Here is a 24,327-nt window from a genome sequence, read left to right as displayed (position 1 = left end):
ATGGCTGGAACTGGTGGTAGTGATCTTCGGGCTCCAATATTCAATGGTGACAACTATGAATTTTGGAAGATCCGAATGAGAACTATTTTCAAATCACATGGAATCTGGGATTTAGTTGAAAAAGGGTTTGAAATTTCAGAATCGAAGGATAAGAAGATTAGAGATGAAGGCTCATCGGAGTCGGAGAGAGTTTCTTTGAGCGACAAGCTAATGAAGGATGCTAAGGCACTGGGTATAATCCAAGGAGCTGTCTCGGATGACATCTTTCCCAGAATTTCAAACGAAGAGACCTCAAAGGGTGCTTGGGATATCCTATATCAGGAATTTCATGGTGATAAACAAGTGAGATCCATCAAGTTGCAGGGTTTACGCCGTGATTTCGAGTACACAAGGATAAGGGATGATGAAACTCTGTCTATGTATCTCACTTGTCTTCTCGAGTTAGTAAATCAGATGAAGGGTTATGGGGAAGATTTACCCAGAGAGCGATTAGTTCAGAAATTGCTCATAAGCTTAACTAAGGAGTTTGATCCTGTTTGTTATGTAATTGAACAAACTAAGGATATTGAAACTATTGAGGTACAAGAGGTGATTGCAGCATTAAGAGGGTTTGTACAACGCTTTGATAGGCATGCTGAGAGTACCATTGAAAGAGCTTTCAGTACTCTGAATATGAATTCGAAAGAAACCCAACCAAATCTCTCGTTTGGTAATTCTAAACCAAAGAAGGATTGGAAATCAAAAGGAAAGAAATGGGATCCTAAACCTCAGAATCTTGCTAATCGAGGTGGCAAATATGATTAAGGAGGAAAATCTGAACAGTCTAAGGGAAAATGCAAGCATTGTGATAAATGCACTATGGTGAGTGCTGGTTTAAAGGGAAGCCGAAATGTCATGGATGCAATCGTTTCGGCCATTTCATCAAGAATTGTGATCAACCAAACAAGTCTGGAAAACTTGTAAACTATGCGAATCAGGTAACAGAATCTGCAACCATGTTTTATGCCTGCCATTCTGCTACTATTGGAAGAAGTATGAATATATGGTATGTAGATAGTGCATGTAGCAATCATATGACCTCCCATGAATCCTTGCTTATTGATGTTGATAAGAATGTGAAGTGTAGAGTTAAAATGGGCACTGGAGATTTAGTGCAGTCAATAGGCAAAGGCACATTGGTGATTGAGATGAAAAGTGTGACTAGGTATATTAAAGAAGTTATGATTGTACCTGGATTGGATGAAAACTTATTGAGTGTAGGGCAGATGGTAGAACATGGACACTGGCTTGTGTTTGGTGATTACATGGTTGATATTTATGGAGATAGACAGATGGAAGATTTGATTGCAAGTGTTCCAATGAAAGGAAACAGATGCTTTCCATTAAGTTTGGAATATGTTAATCCTCACATGGCTAATAGAGCAACTGTTGAAGAGTCATCTCAGTTGTGGCATAGAAGATATGGACATCTAAACTACATTAGTTTGATGCTTCTGCAAGAGAAGGAAATGGTGCAGGGATTACCTAGACTACAAGTCTCTGATCATGTTTGCTCTGGATGTGCTACAGGGAAGGGTCACATGGAACCATTTGACAAGGGAAAAGTTTGGAGGGCATCACAACCTCTAGAACTTATTCATTCTGATATATGTGGCCCAATGCAGATAACTACTCTAAGAGGCAACAAATTCTTTCTCACATTTATTGATGACCACACTAGGATGTGTTGGGTATTTTTCTTGCAGCACAAGTCTCAAGTCTTCAACATTTTCAAAAGGTTTAAATCCATGGTTGAGCTACAAAGTGGCTATCAAATCAAGAAACTCAGAAGTGATAGGGGTGGAGAATATACATCTCTAGAGTTTTCAAGGTTCTGTGAAAATATGGGATTAGAAAGGCAATTGACTGTTGCCTACTCTCCGCAACAAAATGGTGTTGCAGAGAGAAAGAGTAGGACAATAATTGAAATGGCAAGAACTATGATTGTGAACACGAAAAATTCCTGAAACGAAAGAGACAAGAACAACGCGCACAAACAAATATTTGTATTTTTTATGATTTTGGGTTACAATCTCTCTCTATTTTGATCCTCTGATTCGATCTCCGTAAGGTGTATATTTGTGGATGTGTGATTGATCCAAAGGGCCGTTGGGCTTGATCTAAGGATGAACGTTCTTCAAGGGCCGTGGACTTGATCTTGAAGGTGGATTTGAGCGGATCTTCAAAGGGGCTTTTGGGCTTGATCTTTGAAGAACAGTGATGAACGGATCTCCAAGGGCTTTTGGGCTTGATCTTGAAGAACAGTGATGAACGGATCTTCAAGAGCTTTTGGGCTTGATCTTGAAGAACGGTTGGATGTGTGGATTTGTCGACGTCGTGGATCCAAAGGGCCGTCGGGACTTGATCTAGGGATGAACGAATGATGAACGATGGACACTTTCTTCAAGGGCTGTCGGGGCTTGATCTTGAATCAGCGGAAGTTCTTCAAGGGCCATTGGGGCTTGATTTTGAATGAGGATTTGATGAAGAACGAAGAGAGCTCTCTTGATCCTTCGGGATTTGCGTGGGAGCTTTTAAGTTTCAAAGCTTCAAGGTTGTGGTATGAGGTGAATTGGTTATGAATTGGTGTCCCAAAATGAATGCCTTGGCCTCCTATTTATAGAATTCCAAAACTTGATTTTTTGGATTTAAATAATTAGATGAAATAAATCATTTCTGCCAGGTGTTGACACGTGTCCCGTTTGATGACTTTTTCGATTTATTTTGATTTTTCGTTTATTCACATGCTATGTGTAAAATTTATGTGACACATAAACATTGAAATTTTAATTATTGATCAACATTTATTTTACCGAAATTTCGATGTCTACAAATGCCCCCACTTCAAGGCGCGTCGTATACATGTGCTTGTCACGTGTAGAAGATGCGTTTTGAAGTCCCTTACTGCAGATGTTGATCCAAGGGCCGTTGAGGCTTGATCTTGAACTGGGTTGGTGATTTCTTCAAGGGCCGTTGGGGCTTGATCTTGAATTTTGTTTGAAATTTCTTCAAAAGCCGTTGAGGCTTGATCTTGAAGGTTGAAATTAGACCACAAGGAGCTTCATGTGGTAGATGATCTTTCGCTTTGGTAGTGGGTGAATCGGCACGTATTTTGTTGCACTTGTTGACTTTCCACAGCTTTGATCTTGAACTGGTTCAGAGGATTTTCTGGTTTCCTCCAATTGTTGACTTTCCACAGCTTTGATCTTGAACTGGTTCGGAGGACTTTCTGGTTTCCTCCAATTGTTGACTTTCCACAGGCTTATCCTTGAACTGGATTTGATTCAAGGGTGATGGACACTTAATCTTGAATCAGACTTGTAATTTCTTTAAAGGCTGTCAAGGTTTGATCTCGAACTTAAACATGACCACGAGCAGTTTCAGGACATGCATGCTTTGAAAGATCAAGGAAGTTCGCAGCATTTTCATATGAACCCTGAGCAGTTTGGTCAACGGTATGATCTTCAAGAGTGATGGGCGCTTCTTCCAATTGGTGACTTAATCTTTAAGGATTTGATTCAAAGGTGGTAAATCGGCACGTGTAGCTCACAACGTCTAGCGGGTCGACCCAAGAATTTGAGGGTCGAAACAGGTCCACCAAACCCAGAGTGATTGAAACCCTAATGATATGAGATATTTTTGATTTTGAAGAAGTAACGGATGAATCGACTCGTGTTTTGTTGTGCTTGTCTCTACATGCTTCAATGTATCATTTTCCCTTGCCTTATCTGTTCTTCAGGCATATGTGGTATTTTCTCTAGAAGCATAAGATGTTGAAACAATGGGTATTTCAAGAGCAGTGCTAGGTAAGCAATCAGGGAAGGGTTCCAAGCAGTTGGTTCCAAATCGGAAGTTTGATACCAAGTGCTGTCTGATTGTTTTCTTTCTCCTTGTCCCGCAGGTAAAAACAAGGACAAAGAAAAAGATAGGGAGAAAGCATGATATGAAATACTCTTGCTTTCGAAGAAGTGGTGGCGATTTGACAGCGTTGCACAGCGAGGCTTTGTTCTTCGACGATGATGCCGCCAATATGTTTATTGAAACTTCTCGAGCTCTTGGATTCAACTCAGACTCCTTCTGCTGGGTTGATTGATTGTGCAAGGAAGGGGAGACTTGATCTTGAAGGAAATCAGCACGTTGTCTCCACATGCTTCAAGGTATCATTTTCACTTGCCTTATCTGTTCTCCGGGAAAATATGACATCTTCTTCGGAAGTACATCAGCAACTGAAGACGAGTACTCAAGAGCAAAGCCAGGTAAGCAACCAGGCAAAGGTTCCCGGTAGTCGGTTCCTTGCCCGGAGTTTGAGTGGAGGTTCCGACATATTGCTTTCTTTATCCTTTTCTTTGCAGGTAAGAACAAGGACAAAGGAAAGGACAGGGAGAAAGCATGATATGAGATACTCTTGCTTTCTACCCTGGTGATATGAGATACTTTTGCTTTGGTGCCATTTGTTTGCAGAGGTACTCCATAAGAGGAAGAAAACTGGGTATTTCGAGAGGCTCTGCTGAGAGTGTACTCTCGGAAATGAGGAAGGGTTGGGCATTTTGCAGGTCTGCCTTGCTATGAACGGTGAAGGTGGACAGTTATAGGAAGTTCTTTAATACCTGTAGAGGTACTATTCTTTCACTCGTGTTGGCAACCATTGAGTGATTGATCAGTATGGCTCCACGCGCTTTCTTCTTCATCAGAAATCTTCGACAAATTGCCCGTAATTTCCGCAAAGCTAAGTGTGCATGTGACAGGTGCTGACGAGGCTGAAAAAGACTGGCGCCTCTTCGATATCTGAGATCGACGCTTCGACAAATTATCCGTGATTTTCGCAAAGCTGAGTGTGCATGTGATAGGTGCTGATGAGGCTGAAAAAGACTGGCGCCTCTTCGATATCTGAGATCGGCGCTTCAACAAATTATCCATGATTTTCGCAAAGCTGAGTGTGCATGTGATAGATGCTGACGAGGCTGAAAAAAAGACTGGCGCCTCTTCGATATCTGAGATCGGCCCGCGGTTTCTGAGCAGCCCAGCTTTTGAGAAAGCAGATGTCTCTTCGATCTCTGAGCTTGCGTCTTCGATTTCTGAACTCGCTTCTTCAATTTCTGAAGCTCCGTTGAGTGCTGATTTTAAAAGAGAGGCACGCATCACATTCCAAAGCACACTTGAATTTTCCGCCTGTAGAAGCTTCCTACTTGCACTTCTAAGAACTTGATTTGTCCGACCTCTTCTTTTTCTTCACACCTTCGAAAATGTCTTGCCCTTCTGACCGTCGTCTTAACTTGAATGTCGGGGAAGATAGTGACATATCTTCTTCAAACAACATTTGGCAGCTGTCCTTCGTATCTCCCAATGGTCCTCTTACAGTTGGGGATTTTATGATGATGAATGATACAACCGCTTCGGTGGTGGCCAGAAATCTTCTCACTCCTAGAGACACTAGGATACTTTCCAGGCGGTCCGACGAGCTGGCTGTTCAGGACTCTCTGGCCTACAGCGTCCGATGTGCAGGTTCAGTTTCAAACATGGGCCAACGCCTTCTTGCTCGATCTCGTCAGGTTGACTCGTTGATGGCTGAGGTGGCCAGTCTTCGGCAAGAGGTCAGGGTGCTTAGGCATGAGAATAAAGAGTTGCACATGCTCGCAACTAATTACTCAACAAGCATGAAGAGGAAACTTGACCAACTGCAGGAGTCCGAAGTTCGGATTCAGAGTGATCATCAGAGGTTTGTGACGTTACTCTAGCGGCAACTTTTGCCTTCGTCCTCTGGCGCTTCACCAAGTGTTGAAGCTCCGGATAATCAATCTCTGGTGCTTCGTCTTTCTGGAGCTTCGCCGAGTGATGAGGCGCCACCTGATCATCCTTGAAGATCCCTTCCTGTAAATTTGATTTGACTTTTTTTTTTTTTTTTTTTTTTACGCACTTGTAATTTTTTTGGAGATATCAATGGACATGCTTTATTTTATTCAGTATGTTGTGCTAAAACATATATCTGACCAAGATGTGTTACTCCTTTTTATTTTATTTTATTTTATTTAGATGGTACTTGATGCGCACTATTCTTTTACTCCCTATTTTTAGACGGAAATTCGTCGTCTTCCCCCTGCTTTCTTCCTTTCAATTATTCATACTTGCTAATAGTAGCATACACCATGACCTGTCTTTCTTGTTTTTTTCTTTTTTTATCATTTCATTTTGGATGGTGCCTGTCAATCACTTCTTTTCTTTGCTTTCGGTGGCTGGTCACCATTTAAAAACCCTTATATTTTTTTTCTTTATATATGGACCTATTTCCTTTTTCATACTTGCTAATAGTAGCATACACCATGACTTGTCTTTCTTGTTTTTTTCTTTTTTTTTATCATTTCCTTTTGGATGGTGCCTGTCAATCACTTCTTTTCTTTGCTTTCGGTGGCTGGTCACCATTTAAAAACCTTTTTTTTTTTTTTTTTTTCTTTCTTTATATATGGTGCTTTGTAGGGATGGAACTCGACGGACGGTGAGCTGCAGTCGAGGCTTCATGACCGGCTAGTCGTTTGACGGCGGTTTATTGAAGTTCTTCGTTGTTGTTTGTCACTAACGGAGAGAAGGCCTTTGGGTGTGAGTTGACAAACTTTGGTTTTGTCAATCACATTCACAGGCAGCAACAAAGACAAGCAGATGTGAGTTGACAAACTTTGGTTTTGTCAATCACATTCAAAGGCAGTAGCCACGGCGGAGGTGCAGAAGTAGCTGGAGCTTGACGTCTTGGAGAAGCGTGGGTGATTCGAGCATCAAGCCCAACTCGGAAACCGACGGCGGGGAGCAAAACGAAGGTGAAGCAGCAGCCTGTTCATCATTGACCACGGGAGATCAAACTCTGAGTCACCTCAAACCATCCCTTACTGGCAGCATAATGACGGGCAGGTCAACCGCCGTCCGTCTTCATCCGTGCTGTTTATCACACTTGTTAATTTATCAGCATCAAACATCAGCTTCACTACCTCGGAGTGACCTGAAGAGATAGTGATGCGGAGGAGAGAGAGAGAAGGTGGAAGAGTAGAGGTAACTGACTGATCCCCGGAGAGCCTGAGCTTCTTCCTGCCCGCCTTGCCATCTTCCACTGATTTTTTTTTTTTTTTTTTTTTTGCTGCTGACGTTTAAATTCATTACTTCTCTTCTTATCAGCTTTGGATCGCTCTAATTGATGAACCCTTTTCTGTAGTGGATAAAGGGGGTAATCAGCCTCAAGCTTGAACTCTTGAACGTACCTTATTACGGCTTTCAGTGCAACAAGCTCTTTTGCATTAACATCATCCTTCAGTAAGCTGGAAGACATGAATAAAGCGTACTTCATCAATTTTCTTCCCACCGCTGACCATTGATTCAACAAGTCCTGGCATTTTGTGTGTTAAACCAAGAGAGCGGCAGAGCTCAGGTGTCTGCCTGCGGTGAGCAACTGCAAGAACAAACTTGCAGATTTCATCTTTATCAAACGGTCCTGAATTTGCAACTCCAACCGCAACAAAATTGCCACCAATATGTCCTTCTGCCGCCCTACCTCTATGATCTCCACCAGCACCGTGACTTTTCAGCTTTTACGGCCTTCAAATTCACATCATCCGATTCAGACAAGATAGCTCACCGACTAGACTCGCCGATTTTCAAATTGAGCCAGATTTCGGACAGCACGCTCTTTAAGTTCTCGTCGCACTCGTTGAAGATCGAGTCGGGCGGCGTCCTGCAGGAGCCGATCACCACGACCTCAGCGGACTCGGGCTCCTCCCACGCATTCCAGAGGTGGAAGTAGAACGTGTCGGGATGTGGAAGTAGAACGTGTCGGGGGAGTCGACCCAGATGATGTCGTCGGCGTTGACGTCATTCTTCTTAAGAATTCCGAACCGCGACATCTTGCTCTTGTCGTAGATCACGGGGACCCACCCGTGATCATCTCTCCGAGCTTGAACACGACCTGCTGGTCCGGGATCACCACGTAGTTCTCGATGATCGCAAAGTCATGCATCATGGTGGGCCCTGCCAATGGGATCTCCACGTCCGGGGATTTCGAGCCGTTAAAGTCGTTACGTTGAAGTTCGATCTTGTACAGGCTTTGGCAGCCGATGAAGTCGGGGATTTTTTCTGTGAGGTGGCTGGAGTTAGCAGAGAAGATCTACAGATTTGGTGCGCGCCAGATGTTTGACGGAAGGACTGAGTGCAATGGGTTCAGCGAAATGTTCAAGTAACTGAGAGCTTCGGCATTGCCGAGATCTTCCGGGATCATGCCTGTGAAATTATCGCCGCTCAAATCGACGAAGGTTAGATTGGGTAATAACCTGAAACCAGTCGGAACTGACCCGTTGATTTGGTTGTTCTGGATTCGGAGTCTGAACAGAGAAGTGCAGTTTGCTAAGGTTTTGGGAAGAGGGTCACAGCGGAGAGTCACGTTAACTTGCAATCCCTTCAATACATCCTCAACATCTCTCCGATAACTCTGGAAATTATTTAAAGTAAATCCCCTTATTTGCTGTTGGAGAAACTCAATAACTGACATGCGCTTATGAAATGCCAAGACTGAGTAATCCAGACACAAGGTAAGACCCTGAGAAGTGAGCTTCAAGCCATGCTGAAAGCCTCTGAAGGTAGCAACACCATAACCAAGGTCATCGTTTGGATGAGATTCAGTGGGGTAAAAGTTTCGCCCAAAAGCAATCATGCGCCTAGTTGGATTCTCTTTCATCACCAAGTCCATACTCTGTAATATGTTACGAGGGATATCCAACAGCTGACCACTTAGGTACTCCTTCAACTTGCAAAGCTGCAGCTCCTTTGCAAGCTTTATAGTAAAAATGTACGAACTGAACCGCGTGCCTTCTTCCTCAGGAACTTCCACCTTAAATGATCCAGTGGGCAACGGCACTGCACTGAATATGTTCTTTTCACCATCATATGCTGTACTTAACAATGGAAAATTCGAAGGATCATCCGTGGATAATTGCTTAACATCAACATCATAGTGCATTATAATACTCTCAGGATTGAACTTGAGATTAAAATGATTAGCGCGGAGCCTAGCAGTTCGAATAGCTATCATCCCCCCACGATCAGGCCGCTTCACTGGCACATGATTGCTCGCCTTTTCCAAAGAAGATGAAGAAGGTGTCTGACTTGAAATTGCCATTGATTGCATTGCAGGAACAAGAGTACCAGGATCAGGAGAGATGTTCGGGGCCGATCCGACTGGAGATGCAGGCGGAGCAGGCACTCTGGGCCCCCATGCTCTGGTAGAAGCGGGAGTATTCCATGGATTAGGCCTCGGTTGTTGACTCGGATTCTGATTCGGCGGTTGCTGTTGCTGTGGCTGCTGTTGCAGTGGCGGCTGTGGCTGCGGATGATGGTTCTTCGTTGGTTGGATCTGACGGTGGTGGTCACCTATAGATCTGACGAGCGGCAACAGCTGGAGATGGGGGTCTGATTCCGGTGGCGGAGGCGATTTTGTCGTGGAGGTCGAACTGAAGAAAGACGTCCAAGACGCGACGGCACTGGGACTGGCTGAGGCTGAGGTTAAGGTTCAGCGACGGAGGAGGCGGGCTTCGCCGATGTTAAGGAGGACGAGGGCAGAGCTTCTCAGGATCGAACAGCATCTCGCCGTTGTAGGTGACAATAGCATCAGGAGGTCGCCGACAGTCCTCGCGCTTCAGGACCGACGAGATCCGCTTCTCGATCTTTAGAGTGGAGAGAGATGCAGTGGGCGGAGCTGGAGCATCCTCGCTGAGCAGAAGAAGACAAGCTGGGGTTTGGGCCTGTAATTGTTGCTGGGCTCATTGGTTTTGGAGAGATGGCTTGTCAGGTTGAGAGAGAGAACCGGGCCTGGGCTGGTGCCCTTTGTTGCTGCTGGGCCTAGAGATATATATATACCCTTTTTTTTTTTTTTTTTTTTTTTTTTCTTTTTTTTTTTGTAAATACATAAACATATGTATTCATCATTTTTTTTTTAATAAAATTGACTTTCTTTAATAAAACATTTATTTATATTTTGATGTGACTGAACTTGAAATTTTGAATATTCAAGCTGCCTACGTACCCTTCTAAAGAAGAGATCAAGTCGTAACGTAGTTCATATGCATTTTTTTTTTCTGATGATTTTGTCGTACACAGTTTATGCTCTTGCGGGCCAGGAGCTTTGGTTCGTGCAGTTTAGACTCGTGCAAACAAGGAGCATTGGTGTTGCCTTTTATGCTCGTGCAAACCAGGAGCGTTGATGTCCTGCAGTTTAGGCTCTTGTGGACAAGGAGCTTTGTGCCATGCAGTTTAGACTCGTGCGGGCGAGGAGAATTTGTGAATTTTGTCAAGCAATTTTGGAGAGGCGTTCCTCACAATCTTCATAGCAAAGAGCCTTGACCGAGTGATTGAAGACGTCTTCGGGCAAGAAATCGCGCATTGTAATGGGGACGGACGATCTTCGTGTCGAAGTTTCATCATCTTCAACACGTTCACGTTGCTTTGAAGGTTGACAAGAGCTGCTTTGCCCCCTTTCCGATTGGTGGACTTGTGGAGGAGACGTATGCTTCTTGTGCAATTTCTTAGGAGTGACTTGAGTCCATCCTTCAACTTTGCTTGTCTTGGAGGATGCCCCCAGCGGTTGAGGTGAAAACTTTGAGTCGGAAGAGCCAGAAGTGAAGGTGGTATAGTTTGACTTCACCACATCGTCAAGATCTAGCTCGATGATTCCTTTCTGAGCCAGCTTCATGATGAGATCTTTCAGCACGAAACATTTTTCTGTCGGATGACTGATGAAGCGGTGGAATTTACAGTACCTTGCACTGTCAGTGCGATTCATCTCTTCTGGCCGTTTGCACTCAGGCAAACCAATCACCTTCTTTTCCAGCAAGTCTTCTAACATGGCAACCACATCAGAGTCGGGGAATGGATAAGTTTTCTCCTCAAGCTCCTTCAAAGTGCATCTATGCATCTCTTGATCACGAAAGCCTTCGGCTTGAATCGCCTTGCCTCGTGTGGGGATTTTGACGGGAGCTGTGTTGACTGTCATTGCTTCCTTGGTGGATTTCCACGCAGTCTTCTCCAACTTTGGCCCAAGAACTTTGTCGTTCTTATAGTCGGCGATCGGTTCTTTCTTCCCATGATGGGCGATGCTCAACTCCATGTCATGGGCGCGGGTGGCTAGTTCTTCGAATGTCCGTGGTTTGATGCCTTGAAGGATGTATTGCAAACCCTATTGCATGCCTTGGATGCACATCTCGATTGAAGAGGTTTCCGAGAGCCTGTCTTTACAGTCGAGGCTTAGAGTGCGCCATCTGTTGATGTAGTCAATGACTGGCTCGTCCTTCCACTGTTTTGTGCTCGTTAGCTCTAGCATGCTCACAATGCGGCGGGTGTTGTAGAAGCGGTTGAGGAATTCCCGCTCTAATTGCTCCCAGCTGTTGATGGACTCAGGCTCTAGGTCCGTGTACCACTCAAAGGCATTTCCTTTCAGCGAGCGCACAAACTGCTTGGCGAGGTAGTCTCCCTCCGTCCCCGCGTTGTTGCAAGTTTCGACGAAATGTGCAACGTGCTGCTTTGGGTTTCCTTTTCCATCAAACTGCATGAACTTTGGTGGTTGATAACCCCTTGGCATCCTTAGGGCATCAATCTTCTTGGAATAGGGCTTCGAGTAGAACAAGGAGGTATGTGAGCTCCCTTCGTACTGTGCCTTGATGGTGTTGGTGATCATCTCTTGCAGCTGCTGGATAGAAAGAGATCCCATGAGTGCCGCTGCTTGGTCTGGCTCCGGCTTCCCATTGATTTTCTTCACCGGGGGTTCTTCTTCTCCGCCAGCTCCTCCCTTTAGTGGATCATCCTCTGGGTCGGGTTTATCGTCGTCCTGCGCCTCCAGTCGGTTGACTAGTGCTGCAATTTGCAAGTCTTTTTCTTCCACAGTTCGGGTTAGCCTTGCGATTGCTTCATTCATTTGAGCCAGCTGCTCATCGATTGAAGTTGCTCCAATGGTCATGACTTGCATGGCTGAACTGTCGCTTGAATCGGCATCAGAGAGCATGGATTCGGAGTATTTCCTTGGGCTTTCCCCCCTTGGTGCCCTTAGTGAGGCTAAGGTGATCAAAGGCTCGTGCCTTGGGTGCTTTTGTTCCTTTGGCAGAGTTGATGCAGAGGTGAAAGAGGCGGTAGAAGTAGCTCTTGCCATGCTTCGAGTCGTGATGCCCAAAGTGACACCAGTTGCGACGAGGACGCTTTTGTTCTTTGTGCCGGTTGCGGGAACAGTTTGAGCCTTCCTTGATGCCATTAATTTTGGAAGTGCGCTTGAATTTCTTGAACGGAGAAAGAGATGAGAGGCGGAGATTGTCCCACTGGGCGTGCCAATTTGTGAACACGAAAAATTCCTGAAACGAAAGAGACAAGAACAACGCGCACAAACAAATATTTTTATTTTTGATGATTTTGGGTTACAATCTCTCTCTATTTTGATCCTCTGATTCGATCTCCGTAAGGTGTGTATTTGTGGATGTGTGATTGATCCAAAGGGCCGTTGGGCTTGATCTAAGGATGAACGTTCTTCAAGGGCCGTGGACTTGATCTTGAAGGTGGATTTGAGTGGATCTTCAAAGGGGCTTTTGGGCTTGATCTTTGAAGAACAGTGATGAACGGATCTCCAAGGGCTTTTGGGCTTGATCTTGAAGAACAGTGATGAACGGATCTTCAAGGGCTTTTGGGCTTAATCTTGAAGAACGGTTGGATGTGTGGATTTGTCGACGTCGTGGATCCAAAGGGCCGTCGGGGCTTGATCTAGGGATGAACGAATGATGAACGATGGACACTTTCTTCAAGGGTCGTCGGGGCTTGATCTTGAATCAGCGGAAGTTCTTCAAGGGCCGTTGGGGCTTGATTTTGAATGAGGATTTGACGAAGAACGAAGAGAGCTCTCTTGATCCTTCGGGATTTGCGTGGGAGCTTTTGAGTTTCAAAGCTTCAAGGTTGTGGTATGAGGTGAATTGGTTATGAATTGGTGTCCCAAAATGAATGCCTTGGCCTCCTATTTATAGAATTCCAAAACTTGATTTTTTGGATTTAAATAATTAGATGAAATAAATCATTTCTGCCAGGTGTTGACACGTGTCCCGTTTGATGACTTTTTCGATTTATTCTGATTTTTCGTTTATTCACATGCTATGTGTAAAATTTATGTGACACATAAACATTGAAATTTTAATTATTGATCAACATTTATTTTACCGAAATTTCGATGTCTTCAATGATGATTGAAAAGAAGATTCCCTTGAAGTTTTGCGCTGAAGCTGTCAACACAGCTGTGTATCTGCAAAATCGATGTCCAACAAGTGCTCTGAACAACATAACTCCATTTGAGGCATTTAGTGGGAGGAAGCCAGGTGTCAAACATTTGAAGATATTTGGCTCCATGTGTTATATTCACATTCCTTCACAGAAAAGACATAAACTGGAGGAAACTGGTGAGAAATAAGTATTCGTTGGATATGGAAATTGTGAAAAAGGATATAGAATCTTCAACTTGAGAACTCAAAAGGTTGAACTATCAAGAAGTGTAATCTTTGATGAGAAAGTAATATGGTACTGGGAAACTAATGAATCGGTTCAAGTTCCTAGTCCTTGGAATGAAGAAAGAAGCTCAAGGATATCTGAATTTGATCCAGATTCAAGTGATTCACCTCAATCAATGCAGTTTCTTCTGAGATCACAATCAACTGGAGATCTGCAAGCATCTCAAGAACCTGGTTCTCTTGGTTCTCCAGTTCCAATCTCTGGAAGTTATGATCATACTCCACAGAAATGGAAGAGTTTGAGTGAAGTATATGCTCAATGCAACATGAGCATCATTGAACCTGAAGATTTCAGTGAGGCAGTCAAAGATGATGCTTGGAAAAAGGCTATGACAGAAGAAATATTGATGATTGAAAAGAATTCCACTTGGGAATTAGTTGACAAACCTAGTAGTAAACCTGTTGTGGGTGTAAAGTGGGTGTATAAAACAAAGCTGAATCTTGATGGCTCCATTCTAAAACACAAGGCAAGACTTGTAGCCAAAGGTTACACACAGAAACCAGGGATTGATTTTAATGAAACCTTTGCTCCAGTGGAAAGGTTAGATACTGTTAGAACACTCATTGTGCTAGCTGCACAGAAAGGTTGGAAACTGTGGCAATTAGATGTTAAATCAGCCTTCCTGAATGGTGTTCTTGAGGAGGAGGTATATGTTGATCAACCTGATGGTTTTGTGATTAAAGGGGCTGAAGACAAGGTGTATAGGCTAAGAAAGGCCCTCTATGGTCTAAAACAAGCACCAAGGGGCTGGTACAGTGAAATTGACACATATTTAATTCACTGTGGATTTCACAAAAGCTCAAGTGAAGCAACTTTATATGTGAGAAGCAAGGAAGGTGTTGGTACCTTGATCATGTCAATCTACGTTGATGAAATTGTGTACATAGGGAGCAATGCAGAAATGATGGAAGAATTCAAAGCTGAAATGATGTGCAAATATGAGATGTCAGATTTGGGTTTACTTCATCACTTTCTTGGAATGGGGGTAACTCAAACTGAAGGGAGTATATTTATACATCAGAAAAAATATGCTCTAACTCTTTTGGATAAATTTGGGCTCAAAGATTGCAAACTAGTGAGCACTCCATTGGTTGCAACTGATAAACTGAGAAGAGAAGATGGAAGTGAACCTGCAGATGAGTGTGAGTATAGGAAAATAGTTGGAAGTCTTCTGTATTTAACAGCAACTAGACTAGATATTATGTTCTCTGCTAGTGTACTTGCACGATTTATGCACAAGCCTACCAAGAAACATTATGGAGCTGCTAAATGAGTCCTAAGGTACATTCAAGGAACAATTGACTTTGGAATTGAATATTTGAATGGAAAATCTGCCTTGCTGATTGGATATTGCGATAGTGACTGGAGTGGATCCGAGGAGGATATGAAAAGCACCTCTGGGTATGCTTTTTCATTTGGAAGTGGGGCATTCTCATGGGCTTCAGTCAAGCAGCACAGTGTAGCTCTTTCAACTGCAAAAGCAGAGTATGTTAGTGCAGCTAAAGCAACATCTCAAGCCATTTGGCTTAGGTTTGTGCTCAAGGATTTTGGAGAAGAGCAAGCTGTAGCAACATTGCTATTCTGGGACAACACTTCAGCTATAGCTATGTCTAAGAATCCTGTGTTTCATCAAAGAACCAAGCATATTGGCAGGAAGTTTCACTTTATTCGAGATGCAATTCAAGAAGGTACCATTGATCTGATTTACTGCAAGAGTGAAGAACAAATTGCAGACATCTTTACCAAGGCTCTTCCTAAAGACAAATTCAACAACTTGAGAAGTTTACTGGGTGTGAAATCAGTTAACAATTTAGAAGGGAGTGTTGAAAAGTAAATTGCTTACTAATTTCAAGTTAGTAAATGATTTACTTATCTACTTTATCTTTGTTCTATTGTGTAGTTGTGTTATGTTGTGATAACTTGTGCTCATATGCCAAGTGTATGGTCTTAGATCAGGACTCATTTTCAATGGCTCATATGCTTTGTACTGCCATGTGTCATAATCACATTGGCTCATGTATTTGAACGGTTATGATGTCTGATGTAAAAGAAATGAATGAATATGAATGAAATGTTGCTCTTTGCAGTGTAGAAGAGTTGCAGTTGTGAATATCCTTGCCTCTCACTCTCTCTGTCTTTTCAGCTCCCTCTAAAATCCAATTCCTGTATATATCAGCTTACTAAAAAAACTTAACATCACCAACTGCTCCACTATTTCACTCCAGATAGGGTAAAAGAGATAAAAGGGGACCAAGCTGTGGTGCACTGTTTCACTGTTGAAGGCAAGAAAATGACTCAAAAGGGAGAACGAAGCTCCAACACTCTCATGGACGAGTCAGTGTAGAAATCACAGTTGGGGGGGTCAACAAACAAGTTCGACCTAGATCTTGACCACCAAAATGACAGTACCTCGGAGTCAAAAGCTGACGAGAATGTTGTGTGCATCAGCCTGGACCTCGACAAGCTGGAGCGGAAAGCCTGGATCAGGTCAAAATTGACTAACCGAGAGAAAGTGTTGATTACTAACTTTTTGCGAGCCAATAAAGACGTGTTCACATGGTCTGCAGAAGATATGCCTAGAATCAACCCGTCTGTGATTTGCCATCGCCTCCAATTAGACCCAACCGCCAGACCTATTATCCTGCAAGTGAAGTCATGGGACTGAGTGAAGTAAGATCATGAAAGCTTAAATTGACAAGCTCAAGGACGCCAACTTCATTGTTGAAGTACACCACCCGGATTGGTTGGCCAATGTTGTCTAGTATAGAAGAAAAACGGCAAATGGAGGGTGTGCATGGATTTTATGGACCTGAACAAGGCACGCGCAAAGGATCCATATCTTCTCCCACTGATCAACCTACTGGTGGATTCAACTGCGGGCCACGAGTTACAAAGTTTCATGGATGCTTGCTCCATGTACAATCAGATAAAGATGTACGAGCCGAACATGGAGGCAACATTATTTGTCATCGATTGAGGTACATACTGTTACAAATTTATGCTCTTTGGTCTTAAGAATGTATGGACAACCTATCAAAGACTTGTTAATTGGATCTTCAAAGAAAAAATTGGAGAGACAATGGAAGTCTATATACATGACAAGGTTGTTAAGAGCAAATAAAAGAATGACCACCTGACCCACAATCATTTGACCTACTCTAGAAGTACAATATGAAGCTAAATCCGAAAAATGTACCTTCGGAGTAGCCTCAAGCAAGCGTTTGGGATGCCTGGTCACCAAGTGCGGAATCGAAGCCAACTTGGATCAGATCAGGGGAATCATGGAGATGAAATCACCTAAAACCATGAAGGAGATACAGAGCTTGACAAGAAGAGCAGTCACTCTCAGGTGATTCTTCTTGCGACTGTCCACCAAGTGTAAACTTTTCTTCACCGCAATCAAGAAAGTAAAGCCTGGATCAACCATTGTGGAGAACCTTAGGACTTACAAACAATTCATATTGTGTTCATCCCCATTATGGGTGAGCTCTGCGGTGGAGCGTGGGTGGTCGTGGATAGTCTTATAAATCCAGACCATATTGAAATGTATGCTGATCGTATCTTATGTTTGCAGATTCATGCTCATCGCTGTGTCTTTATTTCTAAGAACCAGGTCATTGTTTTCATGATTACTTTTTATTTTGGTAAAAAATTTGCATGATAAGTTGGACTTGGATCCATTTGTTTTCAAGCCATCTTTCAGTGCATGTGGTGAAAACGACAGAATGACAGAAGTTCCATCTTGGAAGAAACCTTCGGTTAAAGAGTATTCCAAGTTGGTTCTCAAAAGTAACAAAGCAAAGTACTTCATGTAGAAAAATCTTACAAATTCAAGTCCAAGGTGTATGTTTTCCCTTTTCATTATATAATTCACAACCTTAGATCCCCATCGTCGAACCACGATATCGTAGTGCAAAGAAATTATAAATTTGTAATACTACAATATCGTTAGACAATATTCTAAATAAGTTGAGGTTTGGATACGGTGGCGGTATAGGAATTAAGCTCATAAGTTGAAGTTTGTTGACACCAGACGCTGTCATCGCATCCAAACTTCAACTTATTTACGATAGTACCACCACTCTTTTAAAAAAAAAAAAAATTATTATTAATGTTCATTAAGTATTTTTTTCATTAAAAAATTGTTATGTGAAGCCACCTTTCAGTTAATTTTACCTTTTTTGGCAAAATGTCCTTGGCCAACTTCAAATCTTTATTTCCATAAAAGGGGAGAAGACATTAAACACAAAATAAAAACAAATTACAAAGTGCAAAAAACAATTTGTTCTTTAAAAAAGTAACTTGGAAGTTGGGACGGGAACTTGAGTAGAAATTTTTCAGTGTACTGAAAGTACATTATGTGTCATAATATAATTAGTTAGAAACTTAAATGTTTTTTTAAACTAATTATATTATGACAATTAATGTGCCGGGCCATTTCCAGCACAACGAAAAATTCTCGAGCTTGAGATCATCAAATTGTGGCCTTGCGTCTGAATGCTGCCATCTTTCTCCCTATTTTTTTCTTCTCCTCACCTTTCATATACAACTTATGCTGTGCATTCTTCTTGTCCCTCACTTTCTTCTCCCTTGCTTCTCTCATCTGCCTTGCTTCTCTCTGCCTTGTTTCTCTCATCTGCCTATCCTTGTTTCTCCTTGCTCCGTCTTCCTTCTCCTTCTCACGCCTCTCTTCCATCATCTTTTCCATAGCTTTCCTTTCCGCTATTGTCAGACTTCTTTGTCTTCTGAAACACATTTTGTTTCCTTTTCTGAAGTTATATGAATGATATAAACATATACATGCACACACATGTGTGTGTGTGTGTGTGTGTGTAGAGAGAGAGAGAGAGAGAGAGAGAGAGAGAGAGAGAGAGGTTGGTTTGGAGAGATGTCAGTTACCTCATTCGTTATTTTTTTTGGTTGGTTCTGAGGGACTAGCGGCCTCTTTTCACTAATGTTAGAGTATTTTCACTAAATAATTATAAAGAAGGACCAATAAAAGCAATGAATTTTGTAATGTGATGGTAAATGATAGTCATTTGTTGTCTGTTGTAATAATTCTCATGGAAAAGAATAATAGCTAGGTACGTAGTAGTACACATTAAAAAAACTCAGAATTTCAAATGGTCATTCTTTATAGAATATTTGGGTCGATTTATATTTTATAGACATAGATAGACATTCCAGATGACAATATGATTCGTTCGGCACTGGAAACTTAGATTTTTAATTGGTCATTCTTTATATTTTGTAGAAAGACTGGGATTAAAATATGGCCAATTAAAGTAAAAATTAATACTATAGGCAGACATTATAGACAACAAATGATCATCACTCGGCATCTCATGAAAACCTTGACATTAGAAAATTGAGAATTTTAATTGGTCATTCTTTAAGCTATAGCTACGTAGTCATTCTAGAAAAGAAATGATTGGCACCAAAATAAATTTCATTAGAAAATTTAGAACTATAAGGGCGTGTTTGTTTGACCTTCTTAGGGGGGATTGGACTGGACTACACTAATTGGTATTGTAGTCTGATGTTTGGTAGGGGCAAGGATTAGGTTTAATGGGATTAGATCCGACTCGCACGGATTAAACCCCTCGCTAGGAGTTCTTAGCGAACCACCCAAAAAACGTCCGGATTCGTAAGACCTCCTCCCTCACGTCGTCCTCCTCATCCGATTGCGCTCTTGCGAGAAAGAACCTCGGTCATCCTAGGAGAGAGTGTCGTCGACGTCCTCCTCCCTCACGTCGTCCTCCTCATCCTCATCTCTGCGTCCTGCTTGCCGTCAGCTGCATCCTGGTCGCCCTCATCTGCATCCTGCTCCTCATCTGTTCCTCTCGTCGTCCGCTCCCTCGTCTTCACGTAACAGATCTGCTCGCCCTCATCTGCCTCCAGTTGTCTGGTAAGCTTCGATTGTTCGATTTTTTTCGTCGATTTGGGTCGATTTGGGTGGATTTTTTTCGTCGATTTGGGCGGATTTGTTTTGGGTTTGAGCTTTATTTGATTCTGCAGTTGAACAAATTTTAGGGTTTTGATATTTAGGTGAAATTGAGATTAGAAATTGGGGTTTTCATAAAGCTTGGAATTTGGGGTTTGAAATTGAGATTAGAAATTTGGAATTTGGGGTTTCAAATTTGGAATTTGGGGTTTTCATAAAGCAGTGTGTGTGTGTGTGTATGCAGTGTGTGTGCGTGTGTATGTATGTATGCAGTGTGTGTGTGTGTGTGTGTGTATGCAGTGTGTGTGTGTGTGTGTGTGTATGTATGCAGGGTGTGTGTGAGTGTATGTCAGTGTGTGAGAGTGTGTATGTCCGTGTGAGTGCAGTGTGTGCATCTGACCAGTGTGTGTGTGTGTGTGTGTATGTATGCAGTGTGTGTGTGTGTGTGTGTGTATGTATGCAGTGTGTGTATGTGTGTATGTATGCAGTGTGTGTGTGTGTGTGTGTATGTATGTATGTATGCAGGGTGTGTGTGAGTGTATGTCCGTGTGTGAGAATGTGTATGTCCGTGTGAGTATGTGTGTGAGTGTGTATGCAGTGTGTGTGTGTGTGTATGCAGTGTGTGCATCTGACCAGTATGTGTGCAGTGTGTGCATCTGACCAGTGTGTGTGTGTGTGTGTATGTATGCCGTGTGTGTGTGTGTGTATGTATGCAGTGTGTGTGTGTGTGTGTATGTATGCAGTGTGTGTGTGTGTGTGTGTATGTATGCAGTGTGTGTGTGTGTATGTATGTATGCAGTGTGTGTGTGTGTGTGTGTGTGTGTGTATGTATGTATGCAGGGTGTGTGTGAGTGTATGTCCGTGTGAGTATGTGTGTGAGTGTGTATGCAGTGTGTGAGTGTGTATGCAGTGTGTGTGTGTGTATGTATGCAGTGTGTGTGTGTGTGCGTGTGTATGTATGTATGCAGGGTGTGTGTGAGTGTATGTCCGTGTGTGAGAGTGTGTATGTCCGTGTGAGTATGTGTGTGAGTGTGTATGCAGTGTGTGTGTGTGTGTATGTAGTGTGTGTGTGTGAGTGTATGTCCGTGTGTGAGTGTGAGTATGTCCGTGTGTGTGTGTTAGTGTGAGTGTGAGTGTGAGTATGTATGTGTATTTTGCACATTTGTCCATGAGTGTGTGTGTGTGTGTACTTGGTTTATAACCATGATATTACAATGTGAATGTTTTGTATTGTGTGGGGTTGATGCTGAATTGCAATTTTTTGTGGTTGTTGGTTGCAGAGAAGAGGAGCATAAACGGAAGGCTAAGGCTAAGGCTACTGCATTACAGGTGTCCTTTAATTTCCCTCTTCACATGCAATGCCTAGCAATGATAGCAATCCTCATACTAGTGTTCTTAGACACATGTTTATAGATGTATAAGAGTAGAACATTTTGAATATGATGCCTCGGGTTAATGATAACTTTTTTTTTTCAACGCCACCTGTATATTTGTTGCCTCGGGTTAATGATAACTTTTTTTTTTCAACGCCACCTGTATATTTGTTGCCTCGAGTTAATGATAACTTTTTTTTTTCAACGCCACCTGTATATTTGTTGCCTCGGGTTAATGATAACTTTTTTTTTTCCAACACCACCCGTATATTTGATGCCTCGGATTGTGACTTCGCTAGTTACTTTGATCTAGTTCATTTCGTATCATAATCACTTCATTTCCATCACCCTTAATAACAGTAAATATTACATATATAATGTCCTTAATTTGTTTTTTGTTTTTTTTTTGTTTGGATAGATATGGATCGAAGGAAGCTTTTATTGATCTTATTGTTAGAGATGTCTTATTTGGAGACAATTTGCATTTGTACGATTCTTGTGTTGAAGATGCTACGTGGCAAACAGAGACATGTTGAACGACCCACATTGACTAACCGTTCACTTATTAGACGAGAGATTAGTTTGTGTTATCTGAATGGTATAATAGGGAATACTGATACTGAATGTGTCAACGAATTGAGAATGGATAGAAGGACTTTTGGCATATTATGTGACTTACTTCGTCAAGATGGGAGGGTAAAAACTGATGGTTTGGTGTCTGTAGAGGAGCATGTGTGTATGACTTTACAAATATTAGCACATCATACTAAGAATCGTAGTGTTGGCGGTAGATTTTATAGGTCGGGAGAGACTATAAGTAGGTATTTCAATATCGTATTGCAAGGAATTTTGCGATTACAAGGTATCCTACTAAAAATCCCTTAGCCTGTGCCTATTGATTCTACAGATCCTAGGTGGCGATGTTTTAAGGTATGATGAGAGTTTTTTTTCATTTTCCCTAAGCTTTAACTCTTCATTCCCTTTGTATAAATTAACAAAAACTTTTTTTTTTTTTTTTTTTTTTTTAAGAATTGCTTGGGAGCATTGGATGGAACACACATTGATGTGCATGTACCTGAAATTGACAAACCAAGATACCGAACAAGAAAGGGTCGAGTCGCAACTAATGTGTTAGGTGTGTGTTCAGGAGATATGCAGTTCATATATGTGTTTCTGGGGTGGGAGGGTTCCGCATCAGACTCTAGAGTGCTACATGATGCAATTACTAGGCCTAATGGTTTTAAGGTACCAGCGGGTAAGACTATTACTTAGTCTCAACTTTGTAAGTTAGGTCTAGTTCTGTTTGTCAACTACAAAACACTAATAAGGTCTGTTTTTTTTTCTTTTTCATTAGGTTATTATTACCTTGTAGATGGTGGTTATACAAATGGTGAAGGATTCCTTGCACCCTATAGAGGAATACCTTATCATTTATCTGAATGGGAGGGACGAACACCTTCTAATAAGGAAGAATATTTTAACATGAAGCATTCTAAGGCAAGGAATGTAATTGAACGCTGTTTTGGCTTGCTAAAAGGAAGGTGGTCGATACTAAGGAGTCCATCTTTCTATCCGATAAGGACACAAGGTCGAATAATTACCGCTTGTTGCCTACTACACAATCTTATTAGGCAAGAGATGTCTGTAGATCCAATGGAGAATTTGCCAATAATAGAAGATGGACAAAATACAGAAGAAGGTGAATATGTTGGTAGTGTTCAAACATCTGACCAGTGGACTGCAAAGAGGAATGACATGGCTCAGGAAATGTATAACGAGTGGAGAGCAATTAGGAACCAGCAACCGAACTAGCTATATGTGTTAATGATAACATTTTATTTTAGTATTCCTTTTTATCATGCATTTGTTAGATATTAGCACAATGATTGGATGGTATGCAAATTAATTGGATATTATGCAAGTTGATTGGATATTATGCAAATTGATTATTTGTATGGTATTTTCCTTCATTAAAATATTTTTTGTTTAGGTATGGATAACGAAAATATTTTGAATGCTACTCAAGAGCCAAAAGGAAGAAGGCGTAAATGGGAAGCATTTGAGGAAGAAGTATTACTAGGAGTTCTTGAGGATTTTGTTGCTCGGAAGCAACGGTGTGACACCGGTGCTTTCAAACAAGGTACTTTGGTTGAAATAGCAAAAGCTGTCAATGTTTTATGTCCTCATTCAAATATAAAGGCAAATCCACATATTGAGTCCAAGTTGAAGAAATGGAAAAAAACATATAGTATGGTCGTTGACATGATAAACACAAGTGGATTTGCATGGAATGATGTCAAAAAGTGCGTTGAAGTTGACAGCGATGACTCATGGCAAACTTATGTGCAGGTTCATATCCTATTTTATTTATACATTAGTTATATTATTGCTGCTATATTTGTTACGCATGCTAAATTTTAGTTTTGCTATGTTGATATAATCTTAGAGAAATAAAGAAGCCGATGGATGGAGAAGCAAACCTTTTCCACTGTTTGATAGATTTGCATATATATTTGGAAAAGATCGGGCTACGGGTAATGTAGCCGAAACCCCTGCTCAAATGGTGGAGGAACAAAGTCATGATCATGTTGGTGAAAGTGATATTGGAGGTGAAAATTTTGTTTCTTCAATGAACCAACAAAGCCAACAAAGCACCCCATCTGAAAATAGCCAAAGAAAGAGGAAAAGAGTTGTGGGAAGTTCAAGTGATGGAACCGAGGCAATTATCAGTGGACTGAAAGATTTTTATGTTGAAAGTGGGAAGAGGATGCAAATGGTAACTGAAACTTTAGTTCAAGGTACTGCAGATCATACTGACATAGCTAATGAACTTGAAGCAATGGGTCTCTCTCCTATGGATCAAATTGATGCATTGTCTCTTATTTTGGATAAACCAAAAAATGTGGGAGTGTTCAGGGCAATCAAACCGGAACTCAAGAAAGTGTTCGTCCAAAGGCTTTTAAGCGACAACACAAGCGGATGAGGATTTTGGCTAATGTTAACATGGATGTATTTTATTAATGTTAACATGGATGTATTTTATTAATCATACAATCTTATGTTATGGCTTATAACTTAGCTTTGCACTAGTATTTTGGCTTATGTTAACTAGCCATTTTGTAAATTATGGAGATCTATTTTGGCTAATGTTAACTAATGTTAACTAGGATTTTCTAAATTATGGAGATCTTCTTATGTACTTGTATTTGTTGAAGTTGCATGTATTGGGCACTATTATTTTTCTTCTGTTGGGTGATAGAGTTTAAACCAAGCTACATTTGCAAATTAAACCCAATTCTATTAGCAGGTAATAGAAACAAAACAATTGTCAATTTTTTTTAAGATTCATAATATACATGGCAAAAATATGCTCCAATTAACCCATATCATGAGATTTGTAGCATTACTCTATTA

At 41.6% G+C, this 24,327-nt stretch overlaps 3 protein-coding genes and 1 pseudogene across 4 annotated transcripts; 2 read left to right on the top strand and 2 right to left on the bottom strand.

Annotated features, from left to right (window-relative positions):
- LOC126602999 (uncharacterized) lies at positions 1-804 on the top strand. The gene has a single exon (XM_050269779.1). The coding sequence runs from the start codon at positions 1-3 to the stop codon at positions 802-804; it is 804 nt and encodes a 267-aa protein (XP_050125736.1).
- A 5,155-nt stretch (positions 805-5,959) lies between these two features.
- On the bottom strand, positions 5,960-8,035 carry LOC126605739 (9-cis-epoxycarotenoid dioxygenase NCED2, chloroplastic-like; annotated as a pseudogene).
- On the bottom strand, positions 5,960-9,834 carry LOC126605738 (protein argonaute 2-like). Its single transcript, XM_050273176.1, has 2 exons — positions 6,362-9,834; positions 5,960-6,187 (listed from the first exon to the last, which is right to left on the bottom strand). The coding sequence occupies exon 1, from the start codon at positions 9,194-9,196 to the stop codon at positions 8,180-8,182; it is 1,017 nt and encodes a 338-aa protein (XP_050129133.1). The 5' UTR covers positions 9,197-9,834; the 3' UTR covers positions 5,960-6,187; positions 6,362-8,179.
- A 9,274-nt stretch (positions 9,835-19,108) lies between these two features.
- On the top strand, positions 19,109-24,118 carry LOC126602038 (protein ALP1-like). 2 transcript variants are annotated; one of them, XM_050268851.1, is made up of 4 exons: positions 22,050-22,168; positions 22,268-22,612; positions 22,904-23,053; positions 23,360-24,118. In XM_050268851.1, exons 1-4 carry the CDS (start codon positions 22,066-22,068, stop codon positions 23,365-23,367), a joined length of 606 nt encoding a protein of 201 aa, XP_050124808.1. In that variant the 5' UTR covers positions 22,050-22,065; the 3' UTR covers positions 23,368-24,118. The 2 variants fall into 2 exon arrangements, 1 of the variants encoding a protein (XP_050124808.1); XR_007615957.1 differs by lacking the exons at positions 22,050-22,168; positions 22,268-22,612; positions 23,360-24,118 and adding exons at positions 19,109-19,504; positions 20,821-20,869 and having other exon boundaries at positions 22,904-23,226.
- Positions 24,119-24,327: the final 209 nt, after the last annotated feature.

Source organism: Malus sylvestris, chromosome 15 (assembly GCF_916048215.2).
Source record: "Malus sylvestris chromosome 15, drMalSylv7.2, whole genome shotgun sequence".
Lineage (NCBI taxonomy): Eukaryota > Viridiplantae > Streptophyta > Magnoliopsida > Rosales > Rosaceae > Malus > Malus sylvestris.
This window is presented reverse-complemented; position numbering and strand designations above follow the sequence as displayed.